Source organism: Arabidopsis lyrata (assembly GCF_000004255.2).
Source record: "Arabidopsis lyrata subsp. lyrata unplaced genomic scaffold ARALYscaffold_8, whole genome shotgun sequence".
Lineage (NCBI taxonomy): Eukaryota > Viridiplantae > Streptophyta > Magnoliopsida > Brassicales > Brassicaceae > Arabidopsis > Arabidopsis lyrata.
In genome coordinates this window covers 22,689,390-22,706,557 of record NW_003302548.1, presented here as the reverse complement: position 1 = coordinate 22,706,557, position 17,168 = coordinate 22,689,390, and the positions used below count along the sequence as shown (strand labels likewise).

The 17,168-nt window shown below is 37.5% G+C and overlaps 5 protein-coding genes across 11 annotated transcripts; 4 read left to right on the top strand and 1 right to left on the bottom strand.

Annotated features, from left to right (window-relative positions):
* Positions 1-924: 924 nt before the first annotated feature.
* On the bottom strand, positions 925-1,700 carry LOC9302824. Its single transcript, XM_002865011.2, has one exon. It carries the CDS (start codon positions 1,516-1,518, stop codon positions 1,213-1,215), a length of 306 nt encoding a protein of 101 aa, XP_002865057.1. The 5' UTR covers positions 1,519-1,700; the 3' UTR covers positions 925-1,212.
* Positions 1,701-2,015: 315 nt separating this feature from the next.
* On the top strand, positions 2,016-5,441 carry LOC9302823 (protein DA1-related 7). The gene is given in 12 exon segments (XM_021016216.1): positions 2,016-2,699; positions 2,771-2,844; positions 2,846-2,997; positions 3,000-3,315; positions 3,409-3,529; positions 3,650-3,727; positions 3,853-3,969; positions 4,086-4,298; positions 4,383-4,445; positions 4,534-4,652; positions 4,737-4,795; positions 4,896-5,441. Coding segments are annotated over 12 exon segments (1,371 nt in total). The 5' UTR covers positions 2,016-2,645; the 3' UTR covers positions 4,901-5,441.
* A 687-nt stretch (positions 5,442-6,128) lies between these two features.
* Positions 6,129-10,281, top strand: LOC9302822 (protein DA1-related 6). Of its 6 annotated transcripts, XM_021036041.1 has the most exons (12): positions 6,463-6,689; positions 7,011-7,094; positions 7,190-8,145; positions 8,236-8,368; positions 8,469-8,537; positions 8,617-8,718; positions 8,853-9,065; positions 9,149-9,214; positions 9,304-9,422; positions 9,522-9,580; positions 9,680-9,841; positions 9,933-10,281. In XM_021036041.1, exons 2-12 carry the CDS (start codon positions 7,053-7,055, stop codon positions 9,950-9,952), a joined length of 1,941 nt encoding a protein of 646 aa, XP_020891700.1. In that variant the 5' UTR covers positions 6,463-6,689; positions 7,011-7,052; the 3' UTR covers positions 9,953-10,281. The 6 variants fall into 6 exon arrangements, with proteins under 6 accessions (XP_020891680.1, XP_020891700.1, XP_020891688.1 ...); XM_021036021.1 differs by lacking the exon at positions 6,463-6,689 and adding an exon at positions 6,129-6,450 and having other exon boundaries at positions 9,680-10,281; XM_021036029.1 differs by having other exon boundaries at positions 9,161-9,214; positions 9,680-10,281.
* A 147-nt stretch (positions 10,282-10,428) lies between these two features.
* Positions 10,429-12,633, top strand: LOC9302821 (pentatricopeptide repeat-containing protein At5g66631). The gene has a single exon (XM_002866703.2). It carries the CDS (start codon positions 10,504-10,506, stop codon positions 12,487-12,489), a length of 1,986 nt encoding a protein of 661 aa, XP_002866749.1. The 5' UTR covers positions 10,429-10,503; the 3' UTR covers positions 12,490-12,633.
* Positions 12,634-13,627: 994 nt separating this feature from the next.
* LOC9302820 (protein DA1-related 3) lies at positions 13,628-16,256 on the top strand. 2 transcript variants are annotated; one of them, XM_021015688.1, is made up of 10 exons: positions 13,628-13,704; positions 13,804-13,969; positions 14,084-14,370; positions 14,452-14,554; positions 14,629-14,706; positions 14,796-14,915; positions 15,001-15,213; positions 15,296-15,358; positions 15,489-15,666; positions 15,750-16,256. In XM_021015688.1, the coding sequence occupies exons 2-10, from the start codon at positions 13,928-13,930 to the stop codon at positions 16,103-16,105; spliced, it is 1,440 nt and encodes a 479-aa protein (XP_020871347.1). In that variant the 5' UTR covers positions 13,628-13,704; positions 13,804-13,927; the 3' UTR covers positions 16,106-16,256. The 2 variants fall into 2 exon arrangements, with proteins under 2 accessions (XP_020871347.1, XP_002866748.2); XM_002866702.2 differs by having other exon boundaries at positions 13,680-13,969; positions 14,461-14,554.
* Positions 16,257-17,168: the final 912 nt, after the last annotated feature.

Sequence of the window (17,168 nt, the reverse complement as noted above, 5' to 3'; positions counted from 1 at the left end):
TAACATATACGTACCTTGTTTTTGGAGCTTATCACTAATCGCCTCGAATTCTGAATAACGTCGGACATATATATTCACAATATCCGAGATATGTTTATCTTAGCCACAGATTTAAGAAATGCGATTGTTTTAAAACTTTTGTCGGATTGATATACTTTTCATTGTGGATTAGTCCTAAGAAAAAACAAAATAAGGGTTTTGAAGTCAGAAGGCCTTCCGTGCTAGGCCTTTTGGGTCTTGTATAATCCATTGTCAGAATTCAAGCCTCATTTACTCAATTCTCCACAGAACAAAAAAAGCCTACCCTCCGCACTCCGCAGTGTTCATTTCAAATTTTACAAGAGAACTAATAAACTATAATCCCAAAAACCTTACACTAATATTTTTCAAATTTTACTATTTTTTTTTTTTAAATGCAAAAATTTCAGTTATTTAAGTTTTTTTATTGCTTTCTTGTTTTTCTCTTGGGTTGGAGATTGCTTTTGAAGTTTGCTTTTACATTCCAACTGAAACTTTGTGATAGTGTTTATGACTCGTTTATCTAAGATTTCTATATACTATCATCACAAATTCACATAGATTTTATTATGCTGCGCCATTGTCATAGTTTCATAAGAATACTCAATAACCAAAGAATCACTGTCAGTACGATTTATCTACTCATTGATCGCGATAGACCAACCTAACCAGTACACGTCTCATTCTATCCTTTTCACTTGTATATTTATAATCTTAATAAAAAGTTGATTGTATCCTTAGAATATTATTCTCATTTTTTCGTAATATTTGATGGCAATGTATGTATATAGAATTAAACATGAGTCAGCTCTCTCAAAAATAAAATACATTACAACAATATAAAGAATTCTTTTTTGAAGAAAGTTTCTGAGAATTCGACTGTTACATGATTAACTAACCTTTATGATAAACAAAATATTCATAACTTCTCATTGGACTCATAAACAAATTTTAAAAACTTTCACGCCAAAGGAAACAGAACAGCTACATTCCGTCTGTCAATTCTCGAAAGTCTATGCAATCAACAAAAGAGAAATACACATTTGATCGAATCCAAAATACGAACGTGATATTCGAATTTAGTATGGTAAAACTTATACAAAGAGTTCGAAATTATTCCAAAGGCAAAGTGAAGATAGATTGAAATTACGTTATAAAGGAAAGAAAATGGAAATTATCGTACATAGAGAAACATTAGACATGGAAGCAAGAGAACAAGAGCCTGAGACAAGACTTGAGCGAGTTTCCAAGTGACTCAGTCGTCTTCTTCATCTTCATGTTCATGACCTTCTTGTTCTTGAACCACTTCCTCTGTTTCTTGGCCGACAAGATTTCTTCATCATCGTAGCTTTTGAACGTGTAGCTTCTGAGATATTTCTGTCTGTTGGATCTATAAACCTCGGGACTTATGAATCTAACGTAATCTCCAGGTGATTGAAAAGGTGCGTCGTTTGCACTCATCTCTACTCTGTTTGCGTTTTGAACATCTTTGATCATCATTTTTTGACTTTTTGTGAATGTACTATATATTTTTTGTCCGACGACGATCTCTATTAAGTCTCTCTACCTTTATATATCGTGGCCTGTTGAAAAAGAAAATGATTATAAACTGTCTTTAGCCTGTTTCAAATAAAGAAAAAAAAGTCCTTTTGAAGATTGAATTAGTAGTAGTCACTGTGTTGTTAATACGACTTTGTAAAAGTTGGTACAGCGTAGGATAATGTTTTAATTCCATTTTATTCGTTTTTATTATTTGACCACACGTGGAGGTGTAAATGTGGGTTTATTCAAGAGAGCCATACGTCACTCAACAACGTTAAGTCGCCGACACACATTTGATATGGGCTAATGGGCCTAGGCCCATTTTGCTCTATCATATTGGGATCGTCACGAAAAGCTGAAGAATTACGAGAAGTGCCACTGAGAAATGAATGTGGTTACGCCACGTGGCAAAAACCACAAGTGTTTATGACTTTCTTCTCCATGTGCCTGCGCTCACTCCTTTTTCTCAATCTTTCCTCATTTGCTCACTCACATTCTCCACTTGTGGAACTCTGGCGAAGTCTCCAACTGAATTAAAGAAAAGGAAAGAGAGTTTTGTGCAGCAACGAAACCCCAAAAGCCATGGCCTTGGAACCTTCTGAGTCATTCATTCACACGACGATTTTTGGGTCACTATTTATCTTCTTTACTTGTTACTTTCACTTGATCCTTTTTTTTTTTTTTTTTTCCTACGCGTCGTTAGTTGTGAAAGTGGAGAGCTTTAGATTAATTCCCACAGTAAAAGCTTCCAATTTTAATTCTCATAGCGAATTTTCACCACAGGTCAACCTCAAATTTGGGGAATTCTAGATTTTTTACTCGTCTATTTTCGTCTGTATCTGATGATGTGCTAATTCACCGATATCGGTTTACCAATTTGATTCTTTAAGTAGAGAAGATGACCATTTTTTTTTTTTTTTTTTTCTGTTTGGTGCTGTAAAACTCACTAAGCTTAGATTAACTTTCACGCATTCTGCCTTTGCTTGGTCAAGTCGATGTGTTAGTGACTTTTTGGTGGTTTTTTCTTCTTCTTTTTATTTTATGATAAAGGTTGGGCAGATTGGTGAAGAAGTTGGTTTCAGAGGATGTGGTGTCTGTCCTGCTTTCAACGTCCTTCCACTAAACATGATCCCTCTCAGGTAATTTTGTTTATTTGGCTCTCTCTTGGTTTCATGAAGATTGCTTAACTTTTGGAGTCTGAAACTTGCAGGATTGTTTTGAAGCAGAAACTAATATTGTTACAGCTATTTCACTGTATGAAGATGTCATTTTACGTCAGAGAAGATGATCAGATTGAATGGGCCATTCAAGATAGCTTCAAGCCCCAAGAAACTACTAGTTGTCGTCAGCGTCAGCGAGAGGAGGACGATCAGATAGCGCGTGGTCTGCAATACGTGGAAGAAACTGAGCTTGATAAATCTGTGGTGGACGAAGAGGATAGCAGCTTTCTAAGATTGTTGACGAGAGTTTGAAAGAGAAAGGCAAAAGAAAGCAGCAATCTGGAGATGATCAAGTGGAAATTGACGAACAACATGCTCTAATTGTTCAGGAGAGTCTATACATGGTGGAGCCTCCTCCTCGACTTGAAGAAGATAAAAACATGCCCCCAATACCTCCGCTGAATGAAGATGAGCAGCTTCAGAAGGTTATTTGGGAAAGTTCCAAGGGTAAGGGCCAAATAGAGCATTCCAAAGATCCAGTGGAAGAAGATGAAATTCTTCCAAGGCCATATCTCAACGTGAACCATCCTCGTAGGTAACAAGTGTTTGTCTGTTGATTTGGCGGTTTCCTTGCATGCTTTGTTACAAGATAGAAATGTCCTGACCTGGTTAAGATTATTTCACTTAGCATATGTCGTGGCTGCAACTCTGCGATTGAATATGGAAGATCTGTTAATGCCTTGGGTGTTAATTGGCATCCTGAATGTTTCTGTTGTCTTTATTGCGACAAACCAATCGCTATGCACGAGGTTTGAAACCATATATGAAAGCCTCCTTATTTTTTATAATATTGAATAGCACTTTAATATACTAATTGAGTTGCTGATTATAATTCCTGATGCAACATCTAATTCCTGAGTACTCCTTAGCTTTTAAACACAAAAGGGAGGTGTCATATAACCTGCTACAAGCAGCGTCACCCAAACTGCTATGTCTGCAAAAAGAAGGTAACTTCCCATTGGGGTCTATGAGTTGAAAGTTAAAGAATTGGTATCTTATAACAGTGTACGACTTATGTATTATCTGTTGTAATTTTCCTGGCAATGATGGATCTTAATGTAATTGTATTCAGTTTCCTTCAACCGAGGAAGGTAGAGAGTATAAACAACATTCCTTCTGGAAAGAAAAGTACTGCCCTTTTCATGAAGTTGATGGAACTCCCAAGTGTTGCAGTTGTGAAAGATTAGAGGTGGGTTTACTTTCACTTAACAAAATGAAATTTGGCAAATGAGCATGGATAAAGAATCAACCGCCATTTCAAAAGAAGAAAGAAAACAGTAAAGCTTTTTTTTTTTTTGTTTGCAGCCCTGGGGAACGAAGTATGTAATGCTTACTGACAATTGGTGGCTATGCGTAAAATGTATGGAATGCGCAGTTATGGATACTTATGAATGCCAACCTTTGCAATTTGAAATCCGTGAATTCTTCGAAAGCCTAAACATGAAGGTTGAGAAAGAATTTCCTCTTCTTTTGGTGGAGAAAGAAGCGCTGAATAAAGCTGAGGTGCAAGAAAAGATAGTGTGTACATTTCCTAAACTTAACATTTCCTTATCTCTCCATCTCTCTTTCACTCATACGTTTTGTAAGTTTCAAAACAAGCAGGACAATCAGCATGGGACGGTAACCAGAGGTATTTGCTTGTCTGAAGAGCAGACTGTCAATAATGTACGAGCTTATATTGGGTAACACTTACTTCAGACTATAACGAAATTGGGATTCATGACTGTAACTCTACTCTGGTCCACATATACAGGTCTTAAAAAGGCCAAACATGGGGCCGAACAACGAGCTAGTGGGCATGGTTACAGAATCTCAAAGGGTTATTGGTGGTTGTGAGGTCATTGCAATTCTTATCATTTATGGACTGCCTAGGTACTATATGATCTCTTAAGCTCATCGCATACTACTAGGTACTCTCGCACGTATAGACTAAATCAAATTTCTCTTCATACACAGGTTACTAACTGGATATATCTTGGCTCATGAGATGATGCATGCTTGGCTAAGACTCAACGGTACTTAGTGGTCAAGAATCTATTTTGTATTCGCCAAGAGACATTGAGAAACCTCTCAAAGTAAAGTCTTTTTTTTTAAAAAAAATTGGTCTGATCACAGGTTAAAGGAATCTGAAGAAGGAATATGCCAAGTGCTAGGCCACATGTGGTTGGAGTCACAGACATACTCCACTTCTGCAGCTGCATCATCAGCTTCTTCTTCTTCTTCGAGCACTCCAGCTGCTAGTGCAACAAAAAAAGGTGCTCAATCTGATTACGAGAAGAAACTGGTGGAGTTTGCAAGAATCAGATAGAAACAGACGATTCACCGGTCTACGGTGTTGGATTCAAGAAAGTTAACCAGATGGTCTCAGACTCCAGCCTCCATAAAATCTTGAAAAGTATTCAACATTCGAAGAAACCAGATTCAAATCTTTGAAGCAGCTAATATAGGACACATCGAAACATACCCCTCTTGTCTATAAACATATATATACAAACGCACGATACGAAGTACATTTTATGGAAGCTGGATACAAAGAGTTCATGTCTATAAACTTATGAGTTATGTCTGGTTTTTATTTTTGGATCCAAGGTACAATTATGTCTTTTTAAAGAAAAGACTTTAATAGGAAAATAGACATGACCAATTGACCATGTCCAATTATATGACTTTCTATTATCAGCACAATATCATTTCATAGTACAATTATGACAAAGTAGACATCGCATTTTGTTATTTAAGTTTTAATATCGGAAAACTATGTTTAACACTGTTCATTCACTTTTTTTTTTTTTTTCTTAATTTTATTTAATATCATTGTCATTTTCACAAAATTTACCCTTTTACTTATTAATCATATAGTTGATGTGGAAGCCTCCTTGGCCCATTGTTTGAACAAGGGTTAATTAATGCTTCTACACCCAGAGGTCTGGGGTTCGAGTCCCAGATACTGCGATTTATTAATAAATTTGCAGATTATTAGAGGCAAGTGTGCAGGAGATCTCCAGCGATGTACAATTATAGCCGTTCGCCAGGATTCTACGCAGAGGGGAAGTGTCCATCAAGAGCATAAAGAAGGAGGTGAGTATGAAGAAGAATGTGAAGAAGGTGTCGTCTGTCGTGGATCTAGTAAGGGTCAGAAGGAATTGTCCGTTGTAGAATCGTCTCTTAATTTTATTTAATATCATTGTCATTTTCACAAAATTAACCCTTTTACTTATTAATCATATAGTTGATTTATCATAATTCTTATTGGATTGTTGTTGACAAGAAAATTATTCGATTGGATATCTGGCATAACTGAGTTAAAACGGCAACGTTTCAAGAGGGAGGGAAACCACAGATTAAAATCGTCTCGAAAGACTGTACAATTACGAAATTGCCACCGTGAAATGTGCTTGCGGCACGTGTACAGAAACAGCTGGTCGTTGGCTTGACCACAAAAGTAAAAGTGTGTTGTGTGTTTCTCTTTCTTCTCCACACGCCTACTACTTTCTTCTCTTCAAAGACCAATTCAACACAGTAGCAGCTCAATGGTCTTTCGAAACTTCTGGAAATTCTGGTGGAAGATCTCGCGAACTTTCCACTTGAGGAAAAGAAACGGAAACCGCTTTGGGCTGCAACGAGACCCAAAAGCCATGGCCTCTGATTACTATTGATGAAGGGGTTTAGGGTAAGTGTTGACTTTTTTTAATAATTATCTCAATTTTGGTTCGAGTCGTTAGTTATTAAATTTGACGGCTTGAAAAAAGAATATCCTTGGTAAAAAGCTTCATCCATCATTAATGTGTCGTTCAGAACCGTGTCTGCACTAAAAATTGGGGAATTTTTAGAAAAACCCATGTGAACACTTTTTATCATTATAGTCTCTGCATTCTACTTTCTGCTCTTGGCGATTCTAATTCGTCCAAGGTTAGATCATGTCCCGTTTCAGATATTTTCAATCGCCTCTAGACATAGATTTTTCTTTCCTTTGTTTCATACTAAGCTGTGTTTCAGGTTGTTATGTCTGTCTTGTTCTGTATCTAATGCCCATGTCTTAACTCACTATGATGATCGTCAACATGTTTCCTAACTATGCTTTGAACTTTCTTAACCTAGATTTCGTTTGTTTGACTAAAGTCCAGGCATTTTGCCTTTGCTTCATGTAGATTGAGATGTTTGGCTTGGACAAGTGAATCTTTTGATGTTCTCTTGATTCTTAGGGGTTCTCAATGATTGATTCATTTGCAGGGAAAAGGTCGGCCTGATCGGTGAAAAAGTTGGTTTCAGAAGATGTGGTGCGTCCCCTGCTGCTTCAAACCCTCCACTTCTGAGGTAAATATGATATGTTTGGTTGTTTCTTTTGTCTCAGCCAAGTTTGTCTTTTTCCCTTTCTAGACTTTTAACTTTTGGCGTCTGAAAACCTGTAGGATCGTTTTGATCCAGAAACTAGTCACGTCATACAAGTTTCACAGCATGAAGCTGATATTCAAAGAGCCAAACAGCTTTCTTTGGCCAATTATGAAGCTCAACAGCTTGATTTGGCCACTCATGAAGCTCAACAGCTTGATTTGGCCATTCAAGAAATCTCTCGTCAAGAGGAGGAAGAGGAAAGAAGGCGCACCAGAGAGTTAGAAAATGATGCGCAGATAGCAAATGCTCTTCAAGACGAAGAAAGAGAAAGGCTGATCAATAAGAAAACTGCATTGGAAGATGAAGAAGACGAGCAGCTTGCTAAGATTCTTGAAGCTGAACAGCTTGATTTGGCCATTCAAGAATCCTCTCGTCTTCTTCAAGAGGAGGAAGAGGAAAGAAGGCGCACCAGAGAGTTAGAAACTGATGCTCAGATAGCAAATGCTCTTCAAGACGAGGAAAGAGAAAGGCTGATCAATAAGAAAACTGCATTGGAAGACGAAGAAAACGAGCAGCTTGCCAAGACTCTTGAGGAGAGTTTAAAGGAGAACAGCAGAAGAAAACTGTTTGAAGAACAAGTGAAGAAGGATGAACAGCTTGCTCTGATTGTTCAGGAGAGTCTGAACATGGAAGAGTATCCTACTCAAATTGAAGAATATAAAAGTATTTCTCCTAGAGCTCCGTCGGATGTAGATAAGCAGTTTAATAAGGCTGTTAAGGAGAGTTTAAAGGACAAAGGCAAAAGAAAGCAATTTGAAGACGAACGAGTGCAGAATGATAAACAGCATGCTCTGATGGTTCAGGTAGAGTCTCCTCCTCGACTTGAAGAAAATAACAACATTTCCACTAGAGCTCCTGTGGATGAAGATGTACAGCGGGTTTGGGAGAGTTTCAAGAGGAATGGTCAAATAGAGCAATCCAAAGATGAGGTGGAAGAAGATGGAAAGCTCCCAATGGTGAATCCCCCTCCTAGGTAAGCTTATGCGTCCATTATTAGTTTTCTTGTGTTCTTTATCGCAACTTATAGATATGTCCTGACCTGTTTATGATGTTTCACTTGTAGCGTGCGTGGTGGTTGCAACTCGGTGATCGAGCATGGAAGATCTGTGAATGTCTCGGGTGCTCTTTTGCATCCTGAATGTTTAGTTTGTGATGCTTGCAACAAACCAATTGCTATCCAGGAGATTAAAAACTATGTACGAAGAATTACTTTTGAAATTGCTTGGTATCTTAATTTACTCCTAGACTTATCATTTGTTTCTGAATCCAAAACTTAAATTCTTGATAATTCCTTAGGTTTCTAACTCAAGAGGCAAATTTCACAAATCCTGTTATAACCGGTACTGCTATATCTGCAAAGGGAAGGTATACATGAGTACTGGTTTCTCTGTTGGTACTTTTCATGGTGAGGCTTGAATGTAAATGTAATATTTTATTCTTTCAGGTCAGAAGAAATTTTGGTAAACATCCGTTCTGGGAGGAATTATACTGCCTTGCTCATGAAACTGACGGAACCCACAAGTGTTGCAGTTGCGAACGGTTAGAGGTGAGTTTTAACCTTTAAGAAAACACAGCAAAGGGGAATGAGATGAGATAAAGAATCAACCAACATACCCAAAAAAGGAAGAGGCTGTAATCCCACAGGTTAGTTCTTATGATCTTGACTAATTTTCTTTGCAGCCTCAGGGAACGAACTTTGTAACGCTTGGTGATGGTCGATTTCTATGCTTGGAGTGTATGGATTCTGCCGTTATGGATTCTGATGAATGCCAGCCTCTGCATTTTGACATGCGTGATTTCTTCGAAGGCTTAAACATGAAGATTGAGAAAGAATTTCCTTTTCTTTTGGTGGAAAAACAAGCGCTGAATAAAGCTGAGAAGGAAGAGAAAATAGTGAGTACATTTCCTACTTGAAACTTCCATCTTTCCCTCTCTCTCTCTCTTTTCCTCATATGTTTTGTAAGTTTTTACACAAGCAGGACTACCAGTATGAGGTGGTCACCAGAGGTATTTGCCTGTCTGAAGCACAGACTGTCGATAGTGTAAGAGTTTATATTGGATAATGCTTACTCCAGACTAAAGAGTAAATTGGAATTTATGACTATAACTCTGGTCTGATCCACATTTACAGGTCTCACAAAGGCCAATCATGGGGCCGAACAACAAGCTAATAGGCATGGCTACAGAACCTCAAAGGGTAACTCGTGAGTGCGAGGTCACTGCGATTCTCATCCTATATGGACTTCCTAGGTACTGTTACATCTCTCCCACCTCATCTCCACCTGAGTACTCTCTCGGCTCAAATCAAATCTATGTTTGCTCAAATAAAAAATCTATGTTGAAACACAGGTTACTAACAGGATATATCTTGGCTCATGAGATGATGCATGCTTATCTTAGGCTCAATGGTACGTAACTAGTCAAATATCCAACATTTGTAACAATGATGATGATCATGACCAAGAAACGTGAGGGATAGGTCTCTAAGCGTTTTGGTTTGATTACAGGACATAGGAACCTGAACAATATTTTGGAAGAAGGACTATGCCAAGTGCTAGGTCACTTGTGGTTGGAGTCTCAGACATACGCCACTGCTGATGCCACGGCAGATGCATCATCAGCTTCTTCTTCTTCCCGCACTCCTCCAGCTGCTAGTGCGTCAAAGAAAGGTGAGTGGTCTGACTTCGAGAAGAAACTGGTGGAGTTTTGCAAGAATCAGATAGAAACCGATGATTCACCTGTCTACGGTGTCGGATTCAGGACAGTTAACGAGATGGTGACAAATTCCAGCCTTCAGGAAACCCTCAAAGAGATTCTTCGCCGGGGTTGAAGACGATCCCAGATTCAAATTTTTGAATTTGCCATACAAGACACGTCGACACATACATACCATATACATATATACACAGACAGAAGTATCACTTTTTTTCGGCGTTTCCTTCTTTTGGTGTGTTCTTTTATTTATTTTGGGATTGCTGCTTCTTTGTTATGTGTGTAAGCTCTTTGTTATTCAATTTCCCGTAAAGTTGGAACCTTTAGAGGAGGATCTTGCGTTAAGCAGCTTTTCGGATTCAGTTCTTGCGGTGGTCCATTCCCCGCTAAAACTAAAGCAAGTGTCTTTCTTTTCCGGTAATTTTCATACGGAAATCGTTTTATACAGTCAAATCTTTCATTGTCATTTTGGTCTTTGGGCAATCCAATTCATTTCTTTGTGTCGTTTCGTTAAAGCACACCACATGTTCGACCATTTGTCCCAACCACGATATTCTTCATAACCATTTGGTTTCTTAATTCCTTTTTCATTTCATTTAGATTGTCACTGTAATTTCAGATGTTTTCTCTCATCTTCTCGAACCCTGTCAAGCCTTTTAACTCTGTGATTATCTATCAAATTCGATTCTTTTCCCGTGACCCATTCCCCAACAAAGTCCAACACTACCTTTACCGAGCAAACCTCATCGACTCTATCCGTCTCAGCCTCCGCTCCACAACAACCTCAGACCCGACGCTTCCTTCTCTTCTAGACCACCGTCTTCTCGACTCCTTTGTCGTCAAGAACGCTTTACGCTCATCTCCTTCCGTCGCTTCTGCTTGGTCTATCTTCAAAACTCTTAGAGGAAAAAAACCTCACTTTTCTTTTGAAACTGAGACACTTCACGCTTTTGCCACTGTTCTTGCAAAGTTTCAGCGATCTTCGGAGCTTAACTCTCTTATTGGACTTGTCAATGCTGGGAAATTCGGCCAAGTTCATTTCAGCTTCATGAATCTCATGAACTTGTACGCGACTGCTGGTGATTTCGACTCGGTTCTTAAGACGTGGGACGAGTATAGATGCTCAGGAGAGGAGAAGAAAGGCTGCACTGAGTCTTATAACATTGTTATGCAAGTTTACATGACTTTAGGTAAAGATTCTGAGGCTGTTCAGACTTTTGATCAGATTACCAACCAAGGAGGGATTCCGAATTCAAGAACATTCACGATTATGATTGAGCATCTTGTGAAATTGGGGAACCTTGATGCAGCCATGAAGGTTTTTGAGACATTGCCTTTGATGAGGATTACGCGGACTCTGAAGCATTATTCGGTTTTAGTTGAAGCGTTTGTCAATGCGCAACGGTTTGGTGAAGTTAAGACTCTGCTTGCTGAGATGAAAGCTGATGGGAAGTTTCCAAGTAGACGCATGCTTGAGCCTCTGAAACTCATGAGGGAGGCTGGTTTTGAACAAGAAACAGAGGAGTTCTTGAGAGAAATGTTGCCAGATGAGAGAATTAAGGATATTTCTATTTATTCTATGGATAATCCCAGTGATAGCGAAGAAGAAGGAGATGAGCACAATGATAACGTTAATGAAGGTCAGGTTAAATTGAAGCCATGGCTGGATCCAAAAGCATTAGCAACTTCGTTAAAGAAATGGAGCTCTGATGCAGTCACTGCTTTGGAAGAAGCTAACTTTGTCTGGACAAATCTACTGGTCTGCAAGATGCTAAGAAACTTCAGATCACCTGAAACAGCATGGAGTTTCTTCTGCTGGGTGGCGATTCAACCCGGGTTCACCCACGATGCCTATACGATTGAGAGAATGATGGCTATGTTAGCACGCAATGGCCAAGTTGAACTGGTCGATAAGCTCATCTCGAAAGTGAGAATGGAAGGGATCAAATTACCATTCAGCACCATCAGACTAATCATTGATCTCTACGGAATTTCAAAGAAACCGGACGCAGCCATCAAGGTTTTCCGCCAAGACAGAACTCTCTGCGGTTCGATATCGGATTTCAACCTCATGCTGTTGTACTCATCCCTCTTGAGAACATTAACAAAGTGCAAGAGAAACGCAGAAGCTTTGGAAACGCTAGAAGATATGATTTTGACGGGAGTTTCTCCTGATATCCAGACGTTCTCTGGTCTGATGTATCACTTTGCATTGCAGGGAGAGATTCAGACAGTTGAGAGACTTTTCTCAATGGTGAGACAGATCGGTCTTGACCCTGATCCTTACATGTTAAAGCTTCTTGTTCAAGCGTATTGCAGATGCGAAAGATCAGTGCTTGCTTACAGAGTGTTCCAAGACATGAAAGATTCGAATCTGATGCCAGACAAAGAGACGAAAGAGCTGCTTGTCAAGAGTTTGTGGAGAGAAGAGAAGCGAAAAGAGGCTGCTGCGGTTGAAGAGAGCTACGAGGAAGAGAATAATAACAAGAATAGTAGTAACGTTTTGCGTTTGGCGTTGAAGGGTCATGTGTGGACCATTAGTTCTACAGACATTTCCCGAGTCTACAATCTCTACCGCGATTGTGTTCTGAAAACTTCGACTTAACAAGAACAACATTTCTATGTTTTGTTTTAATTGGGCCCAATGATCGTTAAAGGCCCATAGAGTCTGTTGCTAATATATATGGTAAATAATGGGTCTCATCCATTCAAACAATCAAACTAGTCAAGCAAGAATATTTTTAGTCAAGCAAGAATATACGACCGTGCCTCACACGCTCTCATTTCTTTTAGATCGTTGTCCGTTGATAGTTACTTTTTCGTCAGTATTCGGACTCTGACTATGAGAACCACGTGGATGGACCCATTCAGATTGGTGTAACATTTTTTTTTATCATTTCTTAGGATCATACTAAGTTAATAACAAGAATCATAAATTCATTGGCAATATTTACCATAACATATAATTGGCAAATCATTTGTTTTTTAATAGTCAACACCTTCTATACTGTATATAGAAGTCTGCAACTGAATTTACAGTATAAATTAATTTTTCTTTTGTTTGAAACCTTAGAAGATTATCTAAAATCTAGTAAACCTAAACCGATCCAGGGATTAGGTTCGAAATAAATAAAATAAAAACAATCGTCATCTCAAAAGAAAAATACTATACTAAGCCTACTTTAACACAAAAAAAATACTATACTAAGCCTAAAAGTGAAAAAATCGCACCTAGCGGCTAGCACTAACATATAAAAAAAACAAAAAACATTTTCCTATATTACCAAATGTTGAAAGCACATGGCAGGCAGCTATAATATTATATTATTATTAATTGACGTTGACCACTAGACCATCTAAATGAAATGGGATGAATTTACGCGGTACCTAATAAAAACCCAAAAAAAAAAGTGCACAATCCTTTTCTATTTCTCCAACTTTACAAAATTAATTATTATAATACAAACAACATGTCAATTATATTATTTCTATATACAATAGTTTACGGTCTCCTCTGTAAAATATATTCATTAGGGTAGCCAAAAGCAAATATTTTTAACTCAGAAAATTTCATTTTTTAAGCTCAAAAACTGTGTAAATTTCGCATATCTACTTTTACATAAGAAAGCTTTACTAGTTTACTGATATGATACTTTAGGATTATACTGATGTGACTGACATTCTATTTGATTTTATATCCTACGGCCTGACAAATCTGAAACTCAGTACCTTCTCCGCAAATGTTGTGCTTTGTTTAACATTTTTATAATACAGGTTTTCTTTTCTTTCCCCTTATAAGAAAAGCTAGGCCACTAGTGCGGTATTCTCCCTCCTCTCTGCTCCCCTAGTATCTGTCTCTGTCTCTCCCTCTCGCGATTCATTCAAACATGAAAGCAAATTGGCTCTAATAATATTTCAGGAAATTTCTTAAACATTTCATTGAAACTTTGGCGAAGTTTCCATTTAGAGTAGAGCAAAGAGCTAGATTTGGTGTTTCTTTGGCATTTTTCCCCCTTGAACGGTGAAGAAGTGAGTTCCAAATTATGTGGTGGTGCTTCTCCTGCTTCAAACATGATCCATCTAAGGTTCTTAGATTCGATTTGTTTGCTTATATTACAAGTTTTTTTATTTGAAAAGCGTGGTCCATTTTGCTTTCTAGGCTTATGTATAACTTTTAATTGGCAAGCTGAAACCTACAGGATCCTTTAAATACCGCCTTGGAAATTTCACGGTATGAAGAAGAAGATCGCATGGTACGCCGGAAAATACAAGAAGAGGCTGAAAAGATTGAGATTGAAAGGGTAAAGGAAGAAAGTCTGAAGCAAGCTAAGCAGGAGGAGGAAAAGAGAAGATCAGAAGAGTTGAACAAGGAGCAAGGCAAAAGAAAGCAAGAGAACGATGATCAGCTTTCGAACACTTCTAAAGATAAGGGACAAATCAATCATTCCAAAGATGATGTGGAAAAAGTTGTGAATCCTCCTCCTAGGTAAAGCTATATGTCCCACACTATATTTTTGTATTTAGAGATTTTTGGCTCAAATCAAATATTGTTTTATTTTACTTGTAGCATATGCAGAATTGATGGAAAATCTGTGATTGAAGATGGAATTTCTGTCAATCCTCGATCTTTATGTTGCTTTCATTGCCACAGACCATTTGCTCTGCACGAGGTTTAAAACCATATACCAATTTTAAATTGATTGTTGCATACTCCTTTTGTCTTCTGATGTATATAACTTGTTAGATTTTAAAGAAGGGAAGGTTTCACATAGATTGCTACAAAGAGTACCGTAATCGCAACTGCTATGTCTGCCAACAAAAGGTAAATAAATTCTCATTAGTTGGTTTTACGCGTTGTAGTAAAGTGAAAAGAATTGGTCTGTATGACTGTAAAATGTGATCTTCTTTCAGATTCCTTTTAATACGGAAGGTATAAGAGAGTACAATGAGCATTCGTTCTGGAAGGAGAAATACTGTCCTCGTCATGACGATGATGGAACTGCCAAGTGTTGCAGCTGTGAAAGATTAGAGGTACTAATATTTGATCGAGTTTAGTAATAACATACATATATAGAAGAAAAGCCTTGTGGTTTTTTGACTTGTTAATTATTTGCAGCCTAGGGGAACGAACTATGTAATGCTTGGTGACTTTCGGTGGCTATGTCTAGAATGTATGGGATCAGCGGTTATGGATACTAACGAAGTACAGCCTTTGCACTTTGAAATCCGTGAATTCTTCGAAGGCTTGTTCTTCAAGGTTGACAAAGAATTTTCTCTTCTTCTTGTTGAGAAACAAGCGCTGAATAAAGCTGAGGAAGAAGAGAAGATTGTGAGTAGAAAAACACATCCCTCACTTTGTAACTCCCCATCTTCTTCTTTAATTTTTTTCTCAAATATTTCAATACAAACAGGACTACCATCGTGCAGCCGTAACCAGAGGTCTTTGCATGTCTGAAGAGCAAATTGTCCCAAGTGTAAGGCCATTATAATGAATTGGCAATGAGTGAATTGGTTCATATCTTCTATATATAAATATATATATATTACTGACTCCATTTCATTTCCAATGTGAAATGTCTAACTATATTTTCCACTTATATACAGATAATAGAGGGGCCAAGGATGGGGCCGGACAATCAGCTAATAACAGACATAGTTACAGAGTCTCAAAAAGTGAGTGGATGCGAGGTTACTGGGATTCTCATCATATATGGACTTCCTAGGTTATTAACAGGATATATCTTGGCTCACGAGATGATGCATGCTTGGCTTAGACTCAATGGTACGTATTAACTATGATTTCTCATCACCAAGAGACATGGAAAGACCTCTCTAGATCTCTTTTTTGTGTGATTTTGATCGCAGGTTATAGGAATCTTAAGTTAGAGCTTGAAGAAGGATTGTGCCAAGCGTTAGGCCTCAGGTGGTTGGAGTCTCAGACATTTGCATCTACTGATGCTGCTGCTTCTGTCGCTTCTTCTTCTTCTTCCCCTGCTCCTCCAGCGGCTACCACGTCAAAGAAAAGCAGTGACGACTGGTCTATTTTCGAGAACAAGTTCGTAGACTTTTGCATGAATCAGATCAAAGAAGATGATTCACCGGTCTACGGTCTCGGATTCAAACAAGTTTACGAGATGATGGTCTCAAATAACTACAGCATTAAGGATACCCTTAAAGAGATCGTTAGCGCTTCCAATACTACACCAGATTCAACGTTTTGAATCAGCCATATATTATACCAATTACGTACCAACAATAATTTCTGGAGAAAAAGAAAATCATAACAATAAATTGATTCCCAGATGTTAAGAAAAAAAGAGAGAAAGAATTCCCCGTCAACAAATAAAACCATATATATGCATTTATCTCCAATATATTAAATATTATACATGCACCAAAATTTTAAAACTAATATGTTATTCATGTGAAATGGGGTTTATGATAAATAAATGAGGTTCCTTTTTTTTGTTTTTTTTTTTTAGTGGCAGATTTTTAATATTGGTTAAAAAATTATACGGCCGTTTTTCGTAGTTGTCGGCCGACATTTAGACCATATGAAAACCTATCACAAGGACAACAACAAAAATGGAGAAATGTAAGACCATGGTCGCGCGACCAATCAGGAGATGCCATGTCATATGATACTGATATCAAAAGTATCACAAGACTGATACTGATCATCATGTCTATTCTAATTGTTTTGTCCATATAAAAATAATTTATGGGCTTGTGATACTCTAAAAATATCACCTATGTACATGGTCTAAGATTTACAAAAAGTTTTGGCTCGGAAATTGAAATGTCTTAACAAGTTGTGTAGGAAAAGAAAAAAGTTGGACCAGAAAAGAACTTGACAAGGTTGATTACTTGATTCATGAAGAGAGCGACAGTTTGGACGACTAAGTATGAGAGATTAAGTGGAATGTTTTAAATGATTTATTATACTGTTTCTTTCATAAAGTATAACATTAATAATTTCAAAGTTTAATATACATATTAACACTTTAAACATGTAAAATATAATTATCTTAAAATACTGTATATTATTACACATATCACATATGTACATTTAATATTGTGAGAAATAAAATAAGACATATCAGCTATTAAAAATTTAAAACTAATGAACATATATACTAGGGAATATATATACACACTAGAATATTTATTTTAAAGTAGAAAGGAAAACGTACTACCTAAATTTATTATTCAAGGTTTAAGTCGTTTGACAGGTAAAACAAGAAAGATTGTAAAAAGAGAATGAAATTAGCTGATTGTTTTGTT

What these genes read in the sequence shown, in the direction of transcription:
- LOC9302822 (XM_021036021.1), top strand. Translation starts at nt 7,053, where the DNA reads ATGTGGTGCGTCCCCTGCTGCTTCAAACCCTCCACTTCTGAG. An exon ending in ATGGTGAATCCCCCTCCTAG is followed by an intron (nt 8,146 to 8,235) that starts GTAAGCTTATGC and finishes TTTCACTTGTAG; the next exon opens with CGTGCGTGGTGGTTGCAACT. An exon ending in GCAGTTGCGAACGGTTAGAG is followed by an intron (nt 8,719 to 8,852) that starts GTGAGTTTTAAC and finishes TTTTCTTTGCAG; the next exon opens with CCTCAGGGAACGAACTTTGT.
- LOC9302820 (XM_021015688.1), top strand. Translation starts at nt 13,928, where the DNA reads ATGTGGTGGTGCTTCTCCTGCTTCAAACATGATCCATCTAAG. An exon ending in TCAAACATGATCCATCTAAG is followed by an intron (nt 13,970 to 14,083) that starts GTTCTTAGATTC and finishes TGAAACCTACAG; the next exon opens with GATCCTTTAAATACCGCCTT. An exon ending in GTTGTGAATCCTCCTCCTAG is followed by an intron (nt 14,371 to 14,451) that starts GTAAAGCTATAT and finishes TTTTACTTGTAG; the next exon opens with CATATGCAGAATTGATGGAA.
- LOC9302821 (XM_002866703.2), top strand. Translation starts at nt 10,504, where the DNA reads ATGTTTTCTCTCATCTTCTCGAACCCTGTCAAGCCTTTTAACTCTGTG.
- LOC9302824 (XM_002865011.2), bottom strand. Translation starts at nt 1,518, where the DNA reads ATGATGATCAAAGATGTTCAAAACGCAAACAGAGTAGAGATGAGTGCA.